Raw genomic sequence first — 15,710 nt, forward strand, 5'->3', positions numbered from 1 at the left:
CTGAGAGTGCTGAGTGCTGTGGAGGAGTGATTCTATGTCAGTACAGCAGGGGTTCTTCAGTGGCCAGGCACAGGGAGGCTAACACTCGGGGAGGGAGGGAGAAGACGCTGTACTAAGCTGGCTCTCACACCTGGGCCCATTGGCAGATCTGCCTGCCATGGAGCAACCCAGCCTCAAGGCCTCTGCAGGAGTTCAGGGGGCAATTCCAGCACATATGGAGAACCCAAAACCTTATAGCCAGGGGCCCAGTGGAATAAACACTAGACTTAAAGTCCATGCTACGGATGATGAACTTGAGATTCGGAGATGTACCTTTGTAGAAGGTCACACGGTAATAGGGCATTAAAGCTAGGATTTGAGCCTATGTGTGTCTGATTTCAAAGCTGACTCCTAACATGCCACAGCAGACCACAGTTCAACTGTGATTCCAAAGTCTGTACTCTTAGCTGGTCATGATGGTATATGTTTGTAATCCCAGCATTTAGGAGACTGAGACAGAAGGATCACCATGAGTTCAATGGCAACCTGAGCTACATAGTGAATTCAAAGCCAGCCTGACCTACACAGTGAGACTGCCCCCCCACCAAAAAAAAACCATCTGTATTCTTTCAAATGTAGTACACTAACACATTCCTACCTAGGGTCAGTACAAAGCATGACAAGACCATGTATGCAAGAGTGCTCTACAAATCATACAACACATTATTGTTAGATGTTAGGGAAAAGGGATTCATGCTGTGGCCCAAAATGTTTCCCATAAACTAGGTGTAGTGGTACACTCCTATAATCCCAGACTCGGGAGGCTGAGGCAGGAGAATCACTGTGAATTTGATGCCAGTCTGGCCTACATAGTGAGACCCTGTCTCCAAAAAACCAAGAGACAAGACCTGTCATGTAAAGGTACAAGATCCCAATAACGAATGTAATTGTACTGTATTCCTAAAATGTACCAATAAACTCAAGAAAAAAAAACAAGAGGCCCAGGGATTTTGCTCAGTGGCACTGCACCTGTCTCACAAACACAAGGACCTGAGTTCAATCCCCAGTACCAAAAAAAAAAAAAAGAAACCCAAAGACCTCAAATGTTTCCCAAAGGTTAGGCCATGGTTGGAAGTAAAAGACTTCTGGACAGTTGCCAAAGCAGGACTAGCAGGCTGGGATGAACCCTTACTTTTCTAGACTGTAGTAACAAAGACAACAGTAAGAAGATCTTTGCTGCCCCCTTTCTTTCTCGTTTCCTTTCTTTTACTGGGGGGGGGGCAGGGTCTTGCTATGCAGTTCAGGCTGGCCTTGAACTCACTGTGTAGCCCAGGCTGGCCTCAAACTTGTGCCAATCCTCCTGCCCCAGCAGCTCAAGTTCTGAAATTATAGGTGTGCACCACCATGTCCACCATGCAGAGCAATGCAGTGCAGTCACCTGAGAGCAGGAGCAGGCCACACAGAAACTGTCAGTGTTGGAGCTGTGAACTAAGGACCCTCTTCTGGAGCTTTCCTCTCCTCCAGCACTAGAAAGAGGACATGGTCCCCTGTGCAAAGCACTAGGCAGCCCTTGAGCCAGACCCCACCAGGAAAGTAAGGTAAGAACCAGAGCTCACCTGACATTGGCTTTGTCCACTCCCATCCCAAAACTGATGGTTGCAACAATTACAGGGACCTTCTCCTCCATCCACTCATTCTGCACCTGTGTCCTATCAGAAGCCTTCAGCCCTGGAAAAGAGGGGAAGGTGGAGAAGGGAACCTGTATTTCTCATGGGTTTACTCTCTGGAGTCGATATTAGGTTTGGTTTTGTTTAATCAGTACAGGGGTTCAAACTCAGGACCTCACGCTTGCAAGACAGGTGCAGCACCACTGAGCTAAATCCTCATCCCTTATATTAGGTTTGACATTGTACTGGGCACTTTACATGCACCCTGAGCCCATCTCTTCCCAGCTGTGTGGCCTTGGGCCAGGCACTTAACCTCATGGAGCCTCAGCTAATAGCCCGTGTGAGGCTCAGAGTAACAGTAAATGTTAGAGTGAAAGTCCATTAGCCTCCAAAGCCTGTACTCCTTCAACCTGTTGTTTGTTTTTTGTTTTTTGGTTTTTGGTTTTTTTAATAATACTTGGGTTTATAAAAACTCATCATCTCCTGTCAGTTGGGCACAGAGTAGGAAAAAGAATGCAGGAGTCGCAACTGTCATTTTAGCCCTCATTCATGTCTAGACTCCTTTTTGTTGATTTAAGTCAATCATTTTAGCTCTACATGAGGATCTGGCAAAAGATAATGGGCCACCTGATTATCCAGGCTCCATAAGAGACCACTAAGTGGCCTCCAAGAGTGAAAAAGACCATGTGGCCTTACCTGCGTGATAAGCCTTGGCATTCACACCCCTGCTGCTGAGCTCTATGGCCAGCTGTTCACAAGACTCTCTAGTTCTGCAGTAGACAATGCCACAGCCAGACAACTGAACAGGAAGACATGGGAAGAAAACAATCATGGAAACAAAGAATAATCAATCCACCACCACACCTTCTGTTTTAAAAGAAGCTCTGTGCTTTCTCTTGTCAACTTCCCAGTCTCCTCTGAGGCAGGTCACTCAGCAGAGCTCTGCCGCTTTATAAAAAGTAGGACCAAAGCAGCTTAAAATCTAACCTCTTTAACTCTTCTGCCTCCTCTCTGAAATCCCTGTGCAGGTCTGCAAAGGGCTCACATACAGAAACTGCCTGCTTGCCTTTTATGCAAGGATACAGGACAAAGGTATCCTAGTGAAGAGAACAATGCCAGGTAATGAAAGGGACAACTCCCTTTATGTACAAGTTTAGGAAGCCTGGCCAAGGAAGCTAAGAAAACTAAAGGTCTTAAAAAACCAGTATTAAGTTTATGCTGAAGAGTACCTTGGCCCCCCACCCAGCCTGAATGCCTTACCCCTTTATCAGTCTTCTGTCCAAGAGCTTTAAGGCAAAAGTCCCTCAGGTTTCCATAAGGATCAGAAATCAGTTCCTTGAACTGCACATCATAGAAGAGGTTGGACCGGAAGCAAGGAGTCTTGAAAGTGGCAACTGGTTGCTTCAGATGTAGCGAAGCAAACACATCCTCTTGGACCTGTGGGGTAGCTGTTGCAGTCAAAGCCACACACGGGGCATGTGCCAGGCGGGCGCGCAGGGCACCCAGACGCAAATAGTCAGGACGGAAGTCATGCCCCCACTGGGAAACACAATGAGCTTCATCCACCACCAAGTAAGAAAGCAAGTGGCGGGACACGAGGGAACTCAGAGTGGGCTGGAAGGAGGTAGAAGCTGCCATCTCTGGGGTGATGTACAGAAGCTTGGTCCGAGGCTTTTCTCGTTCTAGGTCAGAGAGCAGCTCCTTCCTCTCCTGCACTGACAGCTTCGAGTTCAGAGAACTCACTTGTACCTTCAGGGCCAAAAGGTGGTCCACCTGGTCCTGAAGACAGAAGAGAATGAGCCCAGAGAGGGGTATGATTTGGATCTCAAGACCCATTGATAAATGTCACTGCAACTCCCCAAGAGATTCCCCAGTCACAAAGCATCTCCTTCCCACCCTCTAACGTCTTCTCTGTATGGAAAGTGAAGCAGTTGAGAGGACAGGCTCTGGAATCAAACCTGGATCTACTCCTGGGTCACTTAACTGCCTTGTGCTTGGTGGTTGACTGGCTGGCTTTCTTTCTTTCTTCCTTTTCTTTTTTTTTTTGAGATGGAATCTCACTATGGAGTTCGGGCTGGCTTCGAGGCCTCGAACACGCAGCAATCCTCTGGCCTCAGCAGCCTGAGTGCTGGGACTACAGGCATGCACCACCACGCCCAGCATCCACTAGCTGTTTCTTAACTGAGACTTAGTTTTCTTACAATCTATTATAAAAACAGTAACTAACAGAATTGTGGTAAGAGTTCAAGGAAACTGCTCACTTTAGCAGCACATATACTAAAAAAGAGTTAAACGAAACTTTACATTTCAAAAATGAAATGAATGCATATAAAGCACTTTGCACAAAGATCTAAGATCTAGTTAGCGTTCACTACTACTGTTGTTCCCCGTGGATCTACCTTTTTTCCTGAAAATGGCTCTTAATCACATGGCCACACTTCCTCAATTCTGATTCTATAAGCCCATGTGGAGACACTAAATATAGGCAGGACATCTGCAGAGTAGATGTTAACAAGATCTCAAACAATTTCTCATCTTTCTGTCTCATGTACCTGCTCTCTTGCCAAAATAAAACATGTTGCCAGGGATTCTGCACATCAATTTAATGATCCATCCACTTGCATCTTCTAACACCTTGAGTGTAGATGTGTGTACACATAAAAGCAAGTGTGTGTATGTACAAATACTATTCCATACTCCTCTGAACAGAAAATAGCAGGGGATGGTGAGGAACCTCAGGTAATCAAAGCACAAAAGACTCCTTCACGAACTAGTGGAAATACCTGTATTTGGGCAATTCAGATATCTACCACAGAGGGTCATACAGATAAACCAGAGAAAATAAGAGGCATACCCAAATAAAGGAGACTAAAAAAAAAAAACCTTCCCATCATCTTTTGGGGCTATTATCTTCATTCCCTAAGCCTCACCTGAATCAAGGCAATGAGAGGAGAGACTACGATGGTGATGCCTTTGGCCAACAGTGCAGGTAGCTGATAGCAAAGGGATTTTCCAGCCCCTGTGGGCATACACACAAAGACATCCTTGTCACCTGCAAAAATACAAGAAGATAACATCTCATTCTTGCCTTTTCATTAAGGGTGCTAAAAATTAAATGAGAATGAGGGCCTGGATTTAGCTCAGCGGCACTGCACCTACCTTGCAAGGGCAAGGTCCTGAGTTCAATCCCCAGTACCAAATAAATAAATAACTATAAATAAATGAGAATGTAGGAAAAGCACTTGCAGTGTCCGGCACTTTAGAGGATTTCAATAGCATGTTAATTTCCTTCGCATCCTCTGCATGAAAATGGAAGGGATCCTGGGAGATTTAGAAATGTGTGCAAACTATTTCTGGTAATGGCAGTAAAAACAAGGGCGATTGAAATAGGCATGAAAGCAGAATACTGGTAGGGAGAGGGCACATCTCTGTAAACATGCAAGGACATCACTTAGAGGCCTTTGTTTATAAACATATTATTAATATTATACTAATTCTCCCTTCTGGACAACTTCCATTGGTCACCACATCTCTAGTTTGAAATATTATTTCTTTCCCTATCTGGGATCCAGGCCGCTCAATCTTCCTTAAGGGGATTACCTAAATTCAATGGCTAGGTTAAACTATTAACTGCCACCCCCACTACTGTCCATACAGAAATAAACAAAAATGGGAATCTAGGAACCATTTACAAAGACAATTTGTAGGTCTGACCATAAAAAAAACAGGGTAACTGAGTGGTTCTGCCACTAAAATAGCAAGGTTAGCCAGGCCTGATAGCACACACCTGTGATCCCAGCGCTCCAGGAGGCTCAGGTGAGAGAATCTCAAGTTCAAGCCCAGTTTGGGCAACTTGGCAACTTAGACCCAGTCTCAAAATAAAGAGATGTAGCTTAGTGAGAAGGACCTTGGTTCAACACCCAGCACCGAGAAGAAAAAAAGTGCAAGCTTTGGCTGACAAGTCTAAAAGATTTCCAAAACTAGTGTGGAACAAGAGTGAGAAGGTAGGAAGGATCAGAAAGAGGGTTTTCTGCTGCAGTGCTATGGTACAGCCAACAGAAATTCAAAGGCAGGGAATTTAATATTACCTTTTACTACAGCCATGGTCGCCCTCTCCTGTAAAGGCGTCTTAAAAGAGTCAAACCCAAAGACCTTCTTCAACGTGTTCCGGACTCGCCGCTCAGGGTCAGAGAGACTGGAGGAAGGGTGGGTGCTCATCTTAGGGAAAAGCAGTGGTCAAAGCAAAGGTGGTGAAAGATTGGCACGAGAACCTTGTTTTGTTTTTTAAATGCAGCTTAGTTTTTCTTCTGCAGGTATAAATCTTCTATATTGCACTTACAAAATATATTTTGTTTCAAGTAGTAAAGCGGCGGGCAAATTGCCTCAATCAATATATTCCTGAGTGATTAACACCTTCACTTTTACAGTCAGTGAAAATAAAAACACTGCGCTATCCAAACCCACAGCATGGCACAGTTGAAATCAGTCACGAGAAGAAACACAAATGTCTTCGGAATCCTTTGGAGAACGTGGAATCGTTTTTCTAAGGTCCAACTTCTATACTCGCAATCACGACAACCATTCATTTCCCCCGCCTGACCCTTAGGATCCCAACTCCTCCACTCTCCTTCCTCTTGAGTCCCAGATCCAGTTTTCTCCCTTCACCGTCAACGACTCCCTCTCTCGCCCCCAAAATATCAGAGCCGGCCGGGGGCCACCCAAGAACAAAGGGCTCTGGCCCAGCCGCTGCTGTCCCCTGGTTCTGCCACTACTCCAAGACCCCTACACAACACCCGGCACTCAGAAGCCACACCGCTGGGCTTCCCTGTCAGGGAAAAGCCATACAACCTTATATCCGTCGCGCGATGATGACGTTTGCAAAAGCGTGCAAGAGGGCGGGCCAAATTCAGAAACGGTCGTTTTGATTGGCTTCCAATCTGTCGCAAGGCCTCCTGAAAGCCGGAAGAAGTTGCCTTTCTGTACAGAGGTGAGCCTTGAGTCATAGGTGTGTGCCGCGCTGGGGCTGTGGGAATAAAATGGCGGGGAAGAAGAATGTTCTGTCGTCTCTGGCAGTTTATGCGGAAGATTCAGAGCCCGAGTCTGATGGTGAGGGTGGAGTTGAAGCTGTCGGCAGCGCGGCTGGTGAGGCTTTGAGTGGAAAGCTGGAAAGGGGAATCGGATCTGCCCAGAATAATACTCCCTTAGTGCCAGTGAAGAGATGTTCATTGTGTGAAGCCCCAGAACCCCGAAGTGCAGTCGTGGTCGTCCTGGCTTAGATATAGCATTAGAGAATTTGTAGTAAAATGAGAGTTGTGGACCAGGGATTTAGCTCAGTGGTGCCGCCGCCTGCCTCTCAAGGTCCCGAGTTCGATCCCCGGTATCCCCCACCAAAAAAAGAATGAGCATTCTCTCTGTGTTTCCGCTCAGAAACTTCTTGAGAAGTTATGCTGGGCAGAGGGATGGTATCCGCTGCTGCGACATCACTACCTATTCCCTTCTAGTTGTTTGACGAGGAAGAGAGATGAATAGAACGTATGTGATGGATGATAAAGTTTGTGTCTTGTTAAATTGATAACTTTTAATTTGGAATGTATGCTGAACACATCTTGGAGCTTCTGTCTGGTCCTTCCAAGTAATTTTGCAAATCTTGAATAGGATATGGGTATTTGTGAGTTATTTAGGCTCTTATTTGACCTTGTTACTTTGTAAATTTTTAAAACCTATCAGTAGCCAGGTGTGGTGCACGCCTGTAATCCCAACACTGAGGTGGGAGGACTACTGTGAGTTCCAGGCCAGCCTGGACTACAAAGTGAAACCTTGTCTCAAAGAAAACAAAAAACCATAATCTTGTTCCCTTCTTCAGACTGACAATATTAGAATGGAAAGAGATTTCTTTGGGATGATAGAGCACATTATCTAATGGATCTAGGTCTTGGGTTTCCTTACCCAAAACGTGAGGGTGTTCTGAACAAAAATGAGTAGTCTTTGTTTCATAGCAGAGGTAAGGTCATAGGTACCTATAATACAAGTTAGGGATGTGTGTGTGTGTCGAGGTGTTCAAGCAACATTCATTGATTATTCAAAGGAAAGGCTTTAGCTGGTGGACTGACGACCTCAGTTTTTGTTTTGTTTTGGTCGTCTCTTTTCAGTGCTGGGAATTGAACCCAGGACTTCATGGATGCTAGGCAAGTGCTCTAACACTGAACTACACTCCTAGCATTAGAAGCAGAATTAAATGTTAATTTTCTTTCCTGCCCCCACCCACCCAATACTGGGGATTGAAGCCAGGGCCTTCGCACTGAGCTATAGTCTCAGCCCGTTTTATTGTTTATTTTTTACATTTTAAGATAGGGTTTTGCTGTGTTGCCCAGACTGGGCTTGAATTTGCAGTCCTCCTGCCTCAGCTCCCAGAATGCTGCAGTTAGGTGTGCACAGCCACTCCCAGCTTCTCTGTTCTTCTAATAGCTTTATCCATGAAATGTGGCCTTCCAAAAGGCAGAATCTGGGCTTAAGGTCATTTACATAAGTTTTAGGTTAAGCTTTTATTTTCAGAAATACCCCTGGCTGTTCAAATCACTAGAAAGCTTTCTTAATTTTTGCTTCTTTTTTCCTCTGTTTCAGAAGAGAAAAGTGGATTGGTATCTGATGCCTATGGAGAAGATGACTTTTCTCGTCTAGGGGGTGATGAAGATGGTTATGAGGAAGAGGAAGATGAGAACAGCAAACAGTCGGTAGGTGAATTTCTCAAATCCAGAGCTGCTCAAAATGCCATTTCGTGTGTCAGAAGCTTTTTTAACTGGGCCAGCATCATTCCTTTTCATAACTAACTTCATCCCTCTCCCCCATTTGTTTAGGTTGAATGTCAATATTTCTACTGTATTTGAAAATTACATTTGCTTTCACCTGGATCATTTGTGTGACCTTTGGAATTGAAATTTGTGAGGCAAGATGGTGGACTATTTATTTAATTAGATATCAATGGGTGTTTTATGTTGGTTTTTCCCTGTTTAAATATTTTATTCCATTTGTAACTATATTCATCCTGATTGCTTTTCATGTATATCTGTTTTGTTGGGGGTACATTCAGAGAGGTAAGGAAGGAAAATTATTATTTTTTTCATCCACTTTAATCCTTCTTAACTTCATTCTTGACATTTTACTTGGCACTTTTATCAGAATCCCCGTAGTTCTTCCTTCGCTAATCTTCCCCTAAATTAAGTAAGTGCTAGGTAACCTCATAAAAAGAATTTGTGTTCTTATCAACAAGAAGGACTTAGGATACACAATTGCCTAAGCTTCAGGAGCCAGAAGTTTGAAGAAAAGCAGGAAAATTCACATTAGTGCTTAGCACAAACACATATAGATATGAACCTGGCTGTTTTGCAGCAGTTTTTTTGTTTTTGTTTTTTTGAGACAGGGTCTTGCTATGTATGTAGTTCAGTCTGACCTCAAATTCATGGTGGTCCACCTGCTTCAGCCTCCTGAGAAGTGGGTTTACAGATGGTCTCCACCAGTCCCCAGCTGCAACAGTTTTAGCTGAAACACTCACAAGGTATTTTATTTGTCTGAAGTTTTTGTTACATGTTAATACATAAACATTTGCATTAAACGCTTTCCAGATTAGGGCTCTGGGTAGAGCTCAGTGGTAGAGCTCTTTCCTAGCATGCACAAGGCACATAATTTCATCCCCAGCACCAAAGGGAATTGGGGGTGTTCCAAATTAAACAGCAACATTTTGGGGTTGTTTGTTTTTGGTACTGTGGGGTTGGACCCATGGTTCAGTGCACTGGCCCACTGAATGACATACCCAGCCCTTTTTTAAATTTTATTTTGAGACAGGGTCTCGGCCTCCTGAATGGCAAAAAGTACAAGCATGCCACTCTGAGCTCAGAAATGTATTTTGTGTTCTTTCATGAGATACTTTCATTCCTCTAGCCCTATCCTTTAATGCTGATAATTCAGACTGACTGAAATTCTATAGAAAAGCTTTGTAATTTCTTTTTCTGACTTTTCTCAGGTACATACATAACTGCTTGGGCCAGGGATTTAGCTCAGCGGTTCAGTGGCCTGCCTTGCAAGTGCAAGGACCCGAGTTCAATCCCCAGTACCAAAAAAAAAAAAAAAAAAAAAAAACCTTACATAACTGCTTGGATATCTATAATTTTTCTTTAATATATTTGCATAATGTGCTGTTTTGAAATGTTGGTTTGCTAGAATTTTCTTCATGTTGAAGCTTTTTGTTTGTTTTTCTGTTTTTTGAGATAAGGTCTCACTAGTTCATGCCAGCCTTGGAGTTGCAGCGTTCCATCTTCTTCAGCCCCCAGAATGCTGGGATTACAAGTGTGCGCCACCATGCCCACCTTTTATTTTAGTAAAATCCTCTCGTCATATCCCATATAGATATTCTGAAATGTAATTATATGCAGTTGAGCTCTATCTAATTATTTAGCTGGTTGATTTCACTTTAAAGTGATTATGGAGATTGCATCTCGCACCTTTATTTCACTAGCACCTTATAGGGCAGTTAAGTCTCAAAATCATTGGTATACTTTGTTCCTGTCTCTTTGACAGAGTTTATATTAACACCTGGAGTGCTACATCATGTTTGGGTTAAAGTGTAGCTTTGTTGAAAATAAGTTTCAAATGAAATCAGTTGTTCCTGGGCATTTAGTTAAAGGCTTCTTCACACTGGGAGTGTTGCAGGTGATGGAAGTGATGTGGGTTTAGCTATCTATGAGAGTAGATGGTCCAGCATCTGCTCCTGAACTTTGAACTTTCTTGCATAAGCATTTGTGTTCAGTGGAATGAGGGGCTCACTTCAGAGAATACCTTAGCCACATGGTACTTTGAGTCAGGCAGGCCTCATTTGGCTAAGGGACAGGCTGGGTAAAATGGATCAGTGGCAGTAATATGAGCACCCAGGTGGAGGCAGAACTCATTCAGTTGGGATCCAGGGAAAACTGCATTGCCCTGGAGTCCTGCCTTTCCTGGGTCACTTACTCTGGCCATTTGATGCCCTCCTCATTGTGTTCATGTCAGTGCCAATGCCACTGAGTTGAAGTGTGGATGTATATGAGTCACAGCACGGATGTTTTGAACAGTCAAAGGTAGGTCCAAGTCTGTTGTATTTGTGGGTATGAAAGGCACATAATTCTGGTACTAAATAGTTGATGTTTCAGTGGGAACACTCTCTCTGTTTTATCCTGTAGCCTGGTCTTCTTTTCTGAAGCAGATTGCATCTTCTCTCTGCTTTTGTGATTTTTACCTCTGGCTTTTTTATTGATGTGGACTGTGGTACCTCTGGAGTGACCATTGACTCTGAGCAGCTGGTGTTTTGTTTGTTTGTTTGTTTGTTTTTTCCTCAAAACATCTCCTTTCTCTCTTCTCTTTCTCTCATTCTGAGTCATGTGGTGTAGGGGAGGGATTCTTGGTGGGATAGCCTTGGCTGGATAAATGGCTATTTGCTCCAACCTCTTAGTTATGCATGTGAGACCTCTCAGGCCCACTCTTTAAGCTTAATCTAATTCTTTGTCTTGTAGGAAGATGACGATTCAGAGACTGAAAAACCTGAGACTGATGACCCAAAGGTATTTGGTGTTGGCTGTGGTGGGTGGCTGGATGTGAATAAGGTGTTTTAATGTTCTGGCTCAGTTCCTATGTCTAGTTAATATCTGTCCCACTAACATACTGTATGACCATTTCGACATTTTCTGGGGTAAAACACTTTATAGAGAGCTTGGAGACCCATAGGAATGAGTATGTCCTGAAGTAGATGGAATTTCCAGCCTTGCATATTATTCCAGGCTCTAGACTAAAAGGGCAAGATGCCTGTCATAGTCCCACACCCCATTCTTTTTCTACTGAACTTTGAACTTTATTGCATTAGCATTAGTGTTCAGTGGAATGGGGGGCTCACTTCAGAGGCCTTAGCCACATGGTACTTTGAGTCAGGCAGGCCTCATCCTAAACGGGGCTTGGCAGGGCACTGCTCCTGTGGATGGGTTAGATGTGGGGTTGTTTCTAGAATCAAGTAGGGGTAAAGGATGCCTTATGTAGTCTGGCTTCTCTAAATCATCTAGAAATAAGGAAGGACTCTAGTAGGATCAGGCCAACCAGAAGCCTCACCCCAGCTACTGGGGATCTTATGACCAATCTTTGTTTCCCCAGGGGTGTCGCCTTCCACTCTTGGGCAAACCATGCAGAATGGCTGTTAAAAAACAGCCATTTCTTTTTAGAAGTCCATCGTTGGCAGCCAAGAGTAATTAGTGGTGATTCTTATCACATTCCTTAATGATCCTATGGTGATGACCAATTATGATTGTTAAGCTGCTGTGCTATGTGCTGGGCATTGGAAACATATGCACCTTTTCAGGAATCGTTGTAAACCAACAAATATTTTTCCCACAGAGAAAAAGACTAAATTAATCACTCTATGGCAGAAGAATAGGGACCAAGTTTTGTAATAAAAAACTGCTTTGAAACCAGCTGAAGCCTTTTAGGTGATCTGGTGAAATTTAGGAAAATGATGTTTGGCTGTAATCTTGAAACAGTAGTCTCGTTATCCTTGGTGCTTGGTTCCAAGACACCATAGTCACATCTCCTATAGATACCAAAATCTGCATATGTGTACACCCTTTATATGAAAGGGCATAATATTTGCATATAACCTATGCACATCCTCCCATATACTTTTTTTTGTTTTTTTGTTTTTTGTTTTTTTTTTTGGTGATACCAGGGATTGAAAACAGGGTTTTCGCACCAAGCTGCATCCTTAGCCCTTTTTTATTTTTTGTTTTGAGACAGGGCCTTGCCAAATTGCCCCGGGTGAGCTTGAACTTGCAGTCCTCGTGTCTAGTCGCCCCGAAGTGCTGGGGTTCAGGCGTGTGCCACTATGCCTGACTCTTCCCATATATTTTACATCTCTTCTAGGTTACTTATAATATCTGGTAATACCTAGTACACTGTAGATGCTCTGCAAGTAATTGTTACACTGCATTATGTAGGGAATATTCAGGTAAAGATTTTTTTTTCCTTTGAGGTTTGTTACAGGTGATTGAACCCAAGGACTTTCTCTCTGAACTACCTTCCCAAGGCTTTTTTTTTTTTTTTAGCGATAGAGTCTTGTAAGTTGTCCAGACTCCACTCAAACTTGCAGTTCTTCTTAGCCTTCAGAGTACCGGGATTATAGTTGTTGGCCACCATGCTTGGCTACAATTTTTTTAAAAATATTTTCAACAGAGCCAGGGATTTAGCTCAGTGGTGCTGCCTCCTGCTTTGAAAACATAAGGTCCAGAGTTCAATCCCCAGAACCAAAAAAAAAAATTCAGCAGTTAGTTGAAACCATAGATGCAGAAACCATGTATATGAAGGGTTGATGGCATATCTGAACATACAATGTAAGCTTTTCCATGTCTGGACTGTTTTTGTGGTTTGGTATAGCTGGGTGCAGACATTCAAAGAAGTCCTTGAAAGGCTCTGGATGATTCAAAGAAGAACACATTTTATCTGGGCTGGGGATATAATTCAGTGGTGCCGTTGCTTGCCTTGCAAGTGCAAGAACCCAACTTTGATCCCCAGTACCAAAAAACAAAAAACACATTTTATCAAGACAGTAAGTTTTTTTTTTGTTGTTTTTTGTTTTTTTTTGGTACCGGGGATTGAACTTGGGTCCTTGTGCTTGCAAGGCAGGCCACCAAACCACTAAGCTAAATCCCCAGCCCAAGACAGTAAGTTTTAGAGATCGGCATAGTGGCACATACCTGAAATCCCACACTTTAGAGGCTGAGGCAGGAAGATCACAAATTTGAGTCCCATCTGGATAACTTAGCAAGACACTATCTCAAAAGGGTTAGGGATGTAGCTTAGTGTAGAGCACCACTGGGTTCAGTCCCCAGTGCCAGAAAGAGACAGACCAGACAGACAATGATTTATGTGGCGTTTTTTTGTTTCGTTTTGTTTTTGAGAAAAGGTCTCGCTTTGTAGTTCAGCTGGCTTTAAACTCACTGTGTAGCCCAGTCTGGCCTCGAACTCGTGGCAATCTGAAACAGAGAATGATTTGACACTAGCATGCAAGAGAAAGGAAATATGAACCCTAGGGCTGGAGATTTAACTCAGTAGTTCCACTGCCTGCCTCCCAAGCACAAGGTCCTGAGTTAAATCCCCAATACCAAAAATACCCCCAAAACAAAAAGAAAATATGGGGTGCTGCCGCCTGCCTCGCAAGCGCGAGGTCCCAAGTTTGATGTCCAGTACCAAAAAAAGAGAAAGAAAATATGAACCCAAGAAATTAAGTGCAAGCTATTTTCTGTGCAGAGTAAAAAATCCAGGCTTACAGACTTCCCAGATTTTCCTGGCAAGAGAGTATGGGCAGACCTGTGAGCCCCTTCAAACATGGTCCTACTCTACTCAGGTTCCAAAGGAAAACCATAGTACAGCAGTGGTGGTGATGGTAGTGGTGGTAGTGGTGGTAGTAGTAGTAGTCTTTTGTCATAAGATTTGGGATATATGGGGCCAGGGATGTAGCTCAGTGGCACCGTACCTGACTGGCAAGTGCAAGGTCCTGGGTTCGATCCCTGGTTCCACCAAAAAAAAAAAATGTTGGGATATAAGGACCTTAGAGCCTGCATGTAAAACAAGTCAAGTGGTAGGGCTTGAGTTGTGGAAATAAAGGAAGATTTGTGGGACCTAGAGCCTTCATGTGTACAGTTGTTGCTTTTGCTGAAGGCCACATGGAGGAGTTGTCTGGTGTGTTGGGTACATGTGCTTGACTGTCACCCCTTCTAGAGTGCTGTGATCCCAACAATGAATCCTAGAGGAAGGACAAGCATTTATGCAAGGGGACCCATGAAACACGTAGCAGGCTTTACCGTCTGTCTAGGAGCAGTTAATAAAAAATAGGGGGAAAACCTGAAAAGGCGGGCTGGAAAGGTTGTGAATGTGTCTTATGCTCATCCACCTCTTTCTCAGTCCTACAACAAGGCTGGAAAGACTTGTCATTCAGACTTGCCCCTTGGCCCATGTACTTTGCTGTTCCTCCTTCAGTCATTTGAATTTGAAGTCTTACTGTGCAAGGAAGTTTTCGTGTAATAATTTCTGTTCCTGTTGGGCAAGCCTCAGAAGTCAGACACAAAATCCAGACCTCAAAGTAACTAGACTTAGTTCTTTGGGAGGGTGATCAGAGGATTTAGACAGAGCCTACCAGTTTAGATGTCTTCTAATCCCTATGGATGCCAGAGGTCACCGTGGAGAGTCCCCATGGCCTTCCCCAGTGGCTGGAAGCAGTCCCCAGCATGAGTCTTCGATGGTTCCCCTGGCCCTGACATCCTCTTACCTGAGTTTACATCACAAAGTTCCACGTAGAAGCCTGTACCTACCTCAAATCCAGAACTTTTCTGGCACATTTAAGTTTTATTTTAACTAATTTTAAAAATTATTTTAAAGATTAAAATTCTTGTTTTTTTAAAACAGGGTCTCATGATGTATTTTAGGGTGGCCTTGAACTCAGTGTGTAGCCCAGGCTGGCCTTGAACTTACAGTGATTCTCCTGCCTCAGCTTTCCGAGTATTGGGATTACAGGTGTGCACCACCAGGCCCAGCTAAAGATTAAAATTATTAACCCTTAATTTGACTATTTCTGCCTTAAGTATATAAAATTTCTAACAATATGACGTGTTATTAGAGTAGGTCTTAGAGGTATCATTTATTTGGTTAGCAAATAAGTTGCTGTGGTAGCTTTTTTCAGCTAGGTGGCATTTTCCTTTCTGCTTTGTCTCTCCTTCCCCCTCTCCGCTGCTCCCCCAGTACTGGGGATTAAGCCTAGGTAGTAGGTCTTGTGCATGCTGGATAAGCACTGTACCACTGAGTTACATCCATGCCCTTTTTTATTTTAGTTTGAGACAGAGTCTCAGTAAACTGCCTAGGCTGGCTTTGAACTCATAATCCTCCCACCTTTTAGCTGGGTTACAGACAGGTGCCACTGTACCCAGCTTTCATTTACACAATTATAAATTGAAGATCTCAAAGAGCCTTTGTTCATATTGGTTTTTTCTATTAATATTTATTATC

At 43.5% G+C, this 15,710-nt stretch overlaps 2 protein-coding genes across 6 annotated transcripts in view; one reads left to right on the top strand and one right to left on the bottom strand.

The window, feature by feature from the left end:
- The window catches only part of Recql5 (RecQ like helicase 5), a 36,676-nt gene extending 30,151 nt beyond the window's left edge, over positions 1-6,525 (bottom strand). For all 3 annotated transcript variants that reach the window (XM_010618406.3, XM_010618404.3, XM_010618405.3), the window contains exons 1-5: positions 5,735-6,525; positions 4,577-4,698; positions 2,907-3,425; positions 2,343-2,445; positions 1,596-1,707 (exon numbers count right to left, since the gene is read on the bottom strand). In XM_010618406.3, the coding sequence (XP_010616708.1) occupies positions 1,596-1,707; positions 2,343-2,445; positions 2,907-3,425; positions 4,577-4,698; positions 5,735-5,864 (986 nt within the window). In that variant the 5' untranslated portion in view covers positions 5,865-6,525. The remainder of the gene's footprint in view (positions 1-1,595; positions 1,708-2,342; positions 2,446-2,906; positions 3,426-4,576; positions 4,699-5,734) is intronic.
- Positions 6,526-6,639: 114 nt separating this feature from the next.
- The window catches only part of Sap30bp (SAP30 binding protein), a 36,591-nt gene continuing 27,520 nt past the window's right edge, over positions 6,640-15,710 (top strand). For 2 of the 3 annotated variants that reach the window (XM_010618399.3, XM_010618400.3), the window contains exons 1-3: positions 6,640-6,788; positions 8,268-8,377; positions 11,186-11,233. In XM_010618399.3, coding sequence (XP_010616701.1) covers positions 6,683-6,788; positions 8,268-8,377; positions 11,186-11,233 — 264 coding nt within the window. In that variant the 5' untranslated portion in view covers positions 6,640-6,682. The remainder of the gene's footprint in view (positions 6,789-8,267; positions 8,378-11,185; positions 11,234-15,710) is intronic. The other variant, XM_033767782.1, reaches the window with a different exon arrangement.

Source organism: Fukomys damarensis, unplaced genomic scaffold, assembly GCF_012274545.1.
Source record: "Fukomys damarensis isolate Sample0158 unplaced genomic scaffold, DMR_v1.0_HiC HiC_scaffold_23, whole genome shotgun sequence".
Taxonomy (NCBI): Eukaryota; Metazoa; Chordata; class Mammalia; order Rodentia; family Bathyergidae; genus Fukomys; species Fukomys damarensis.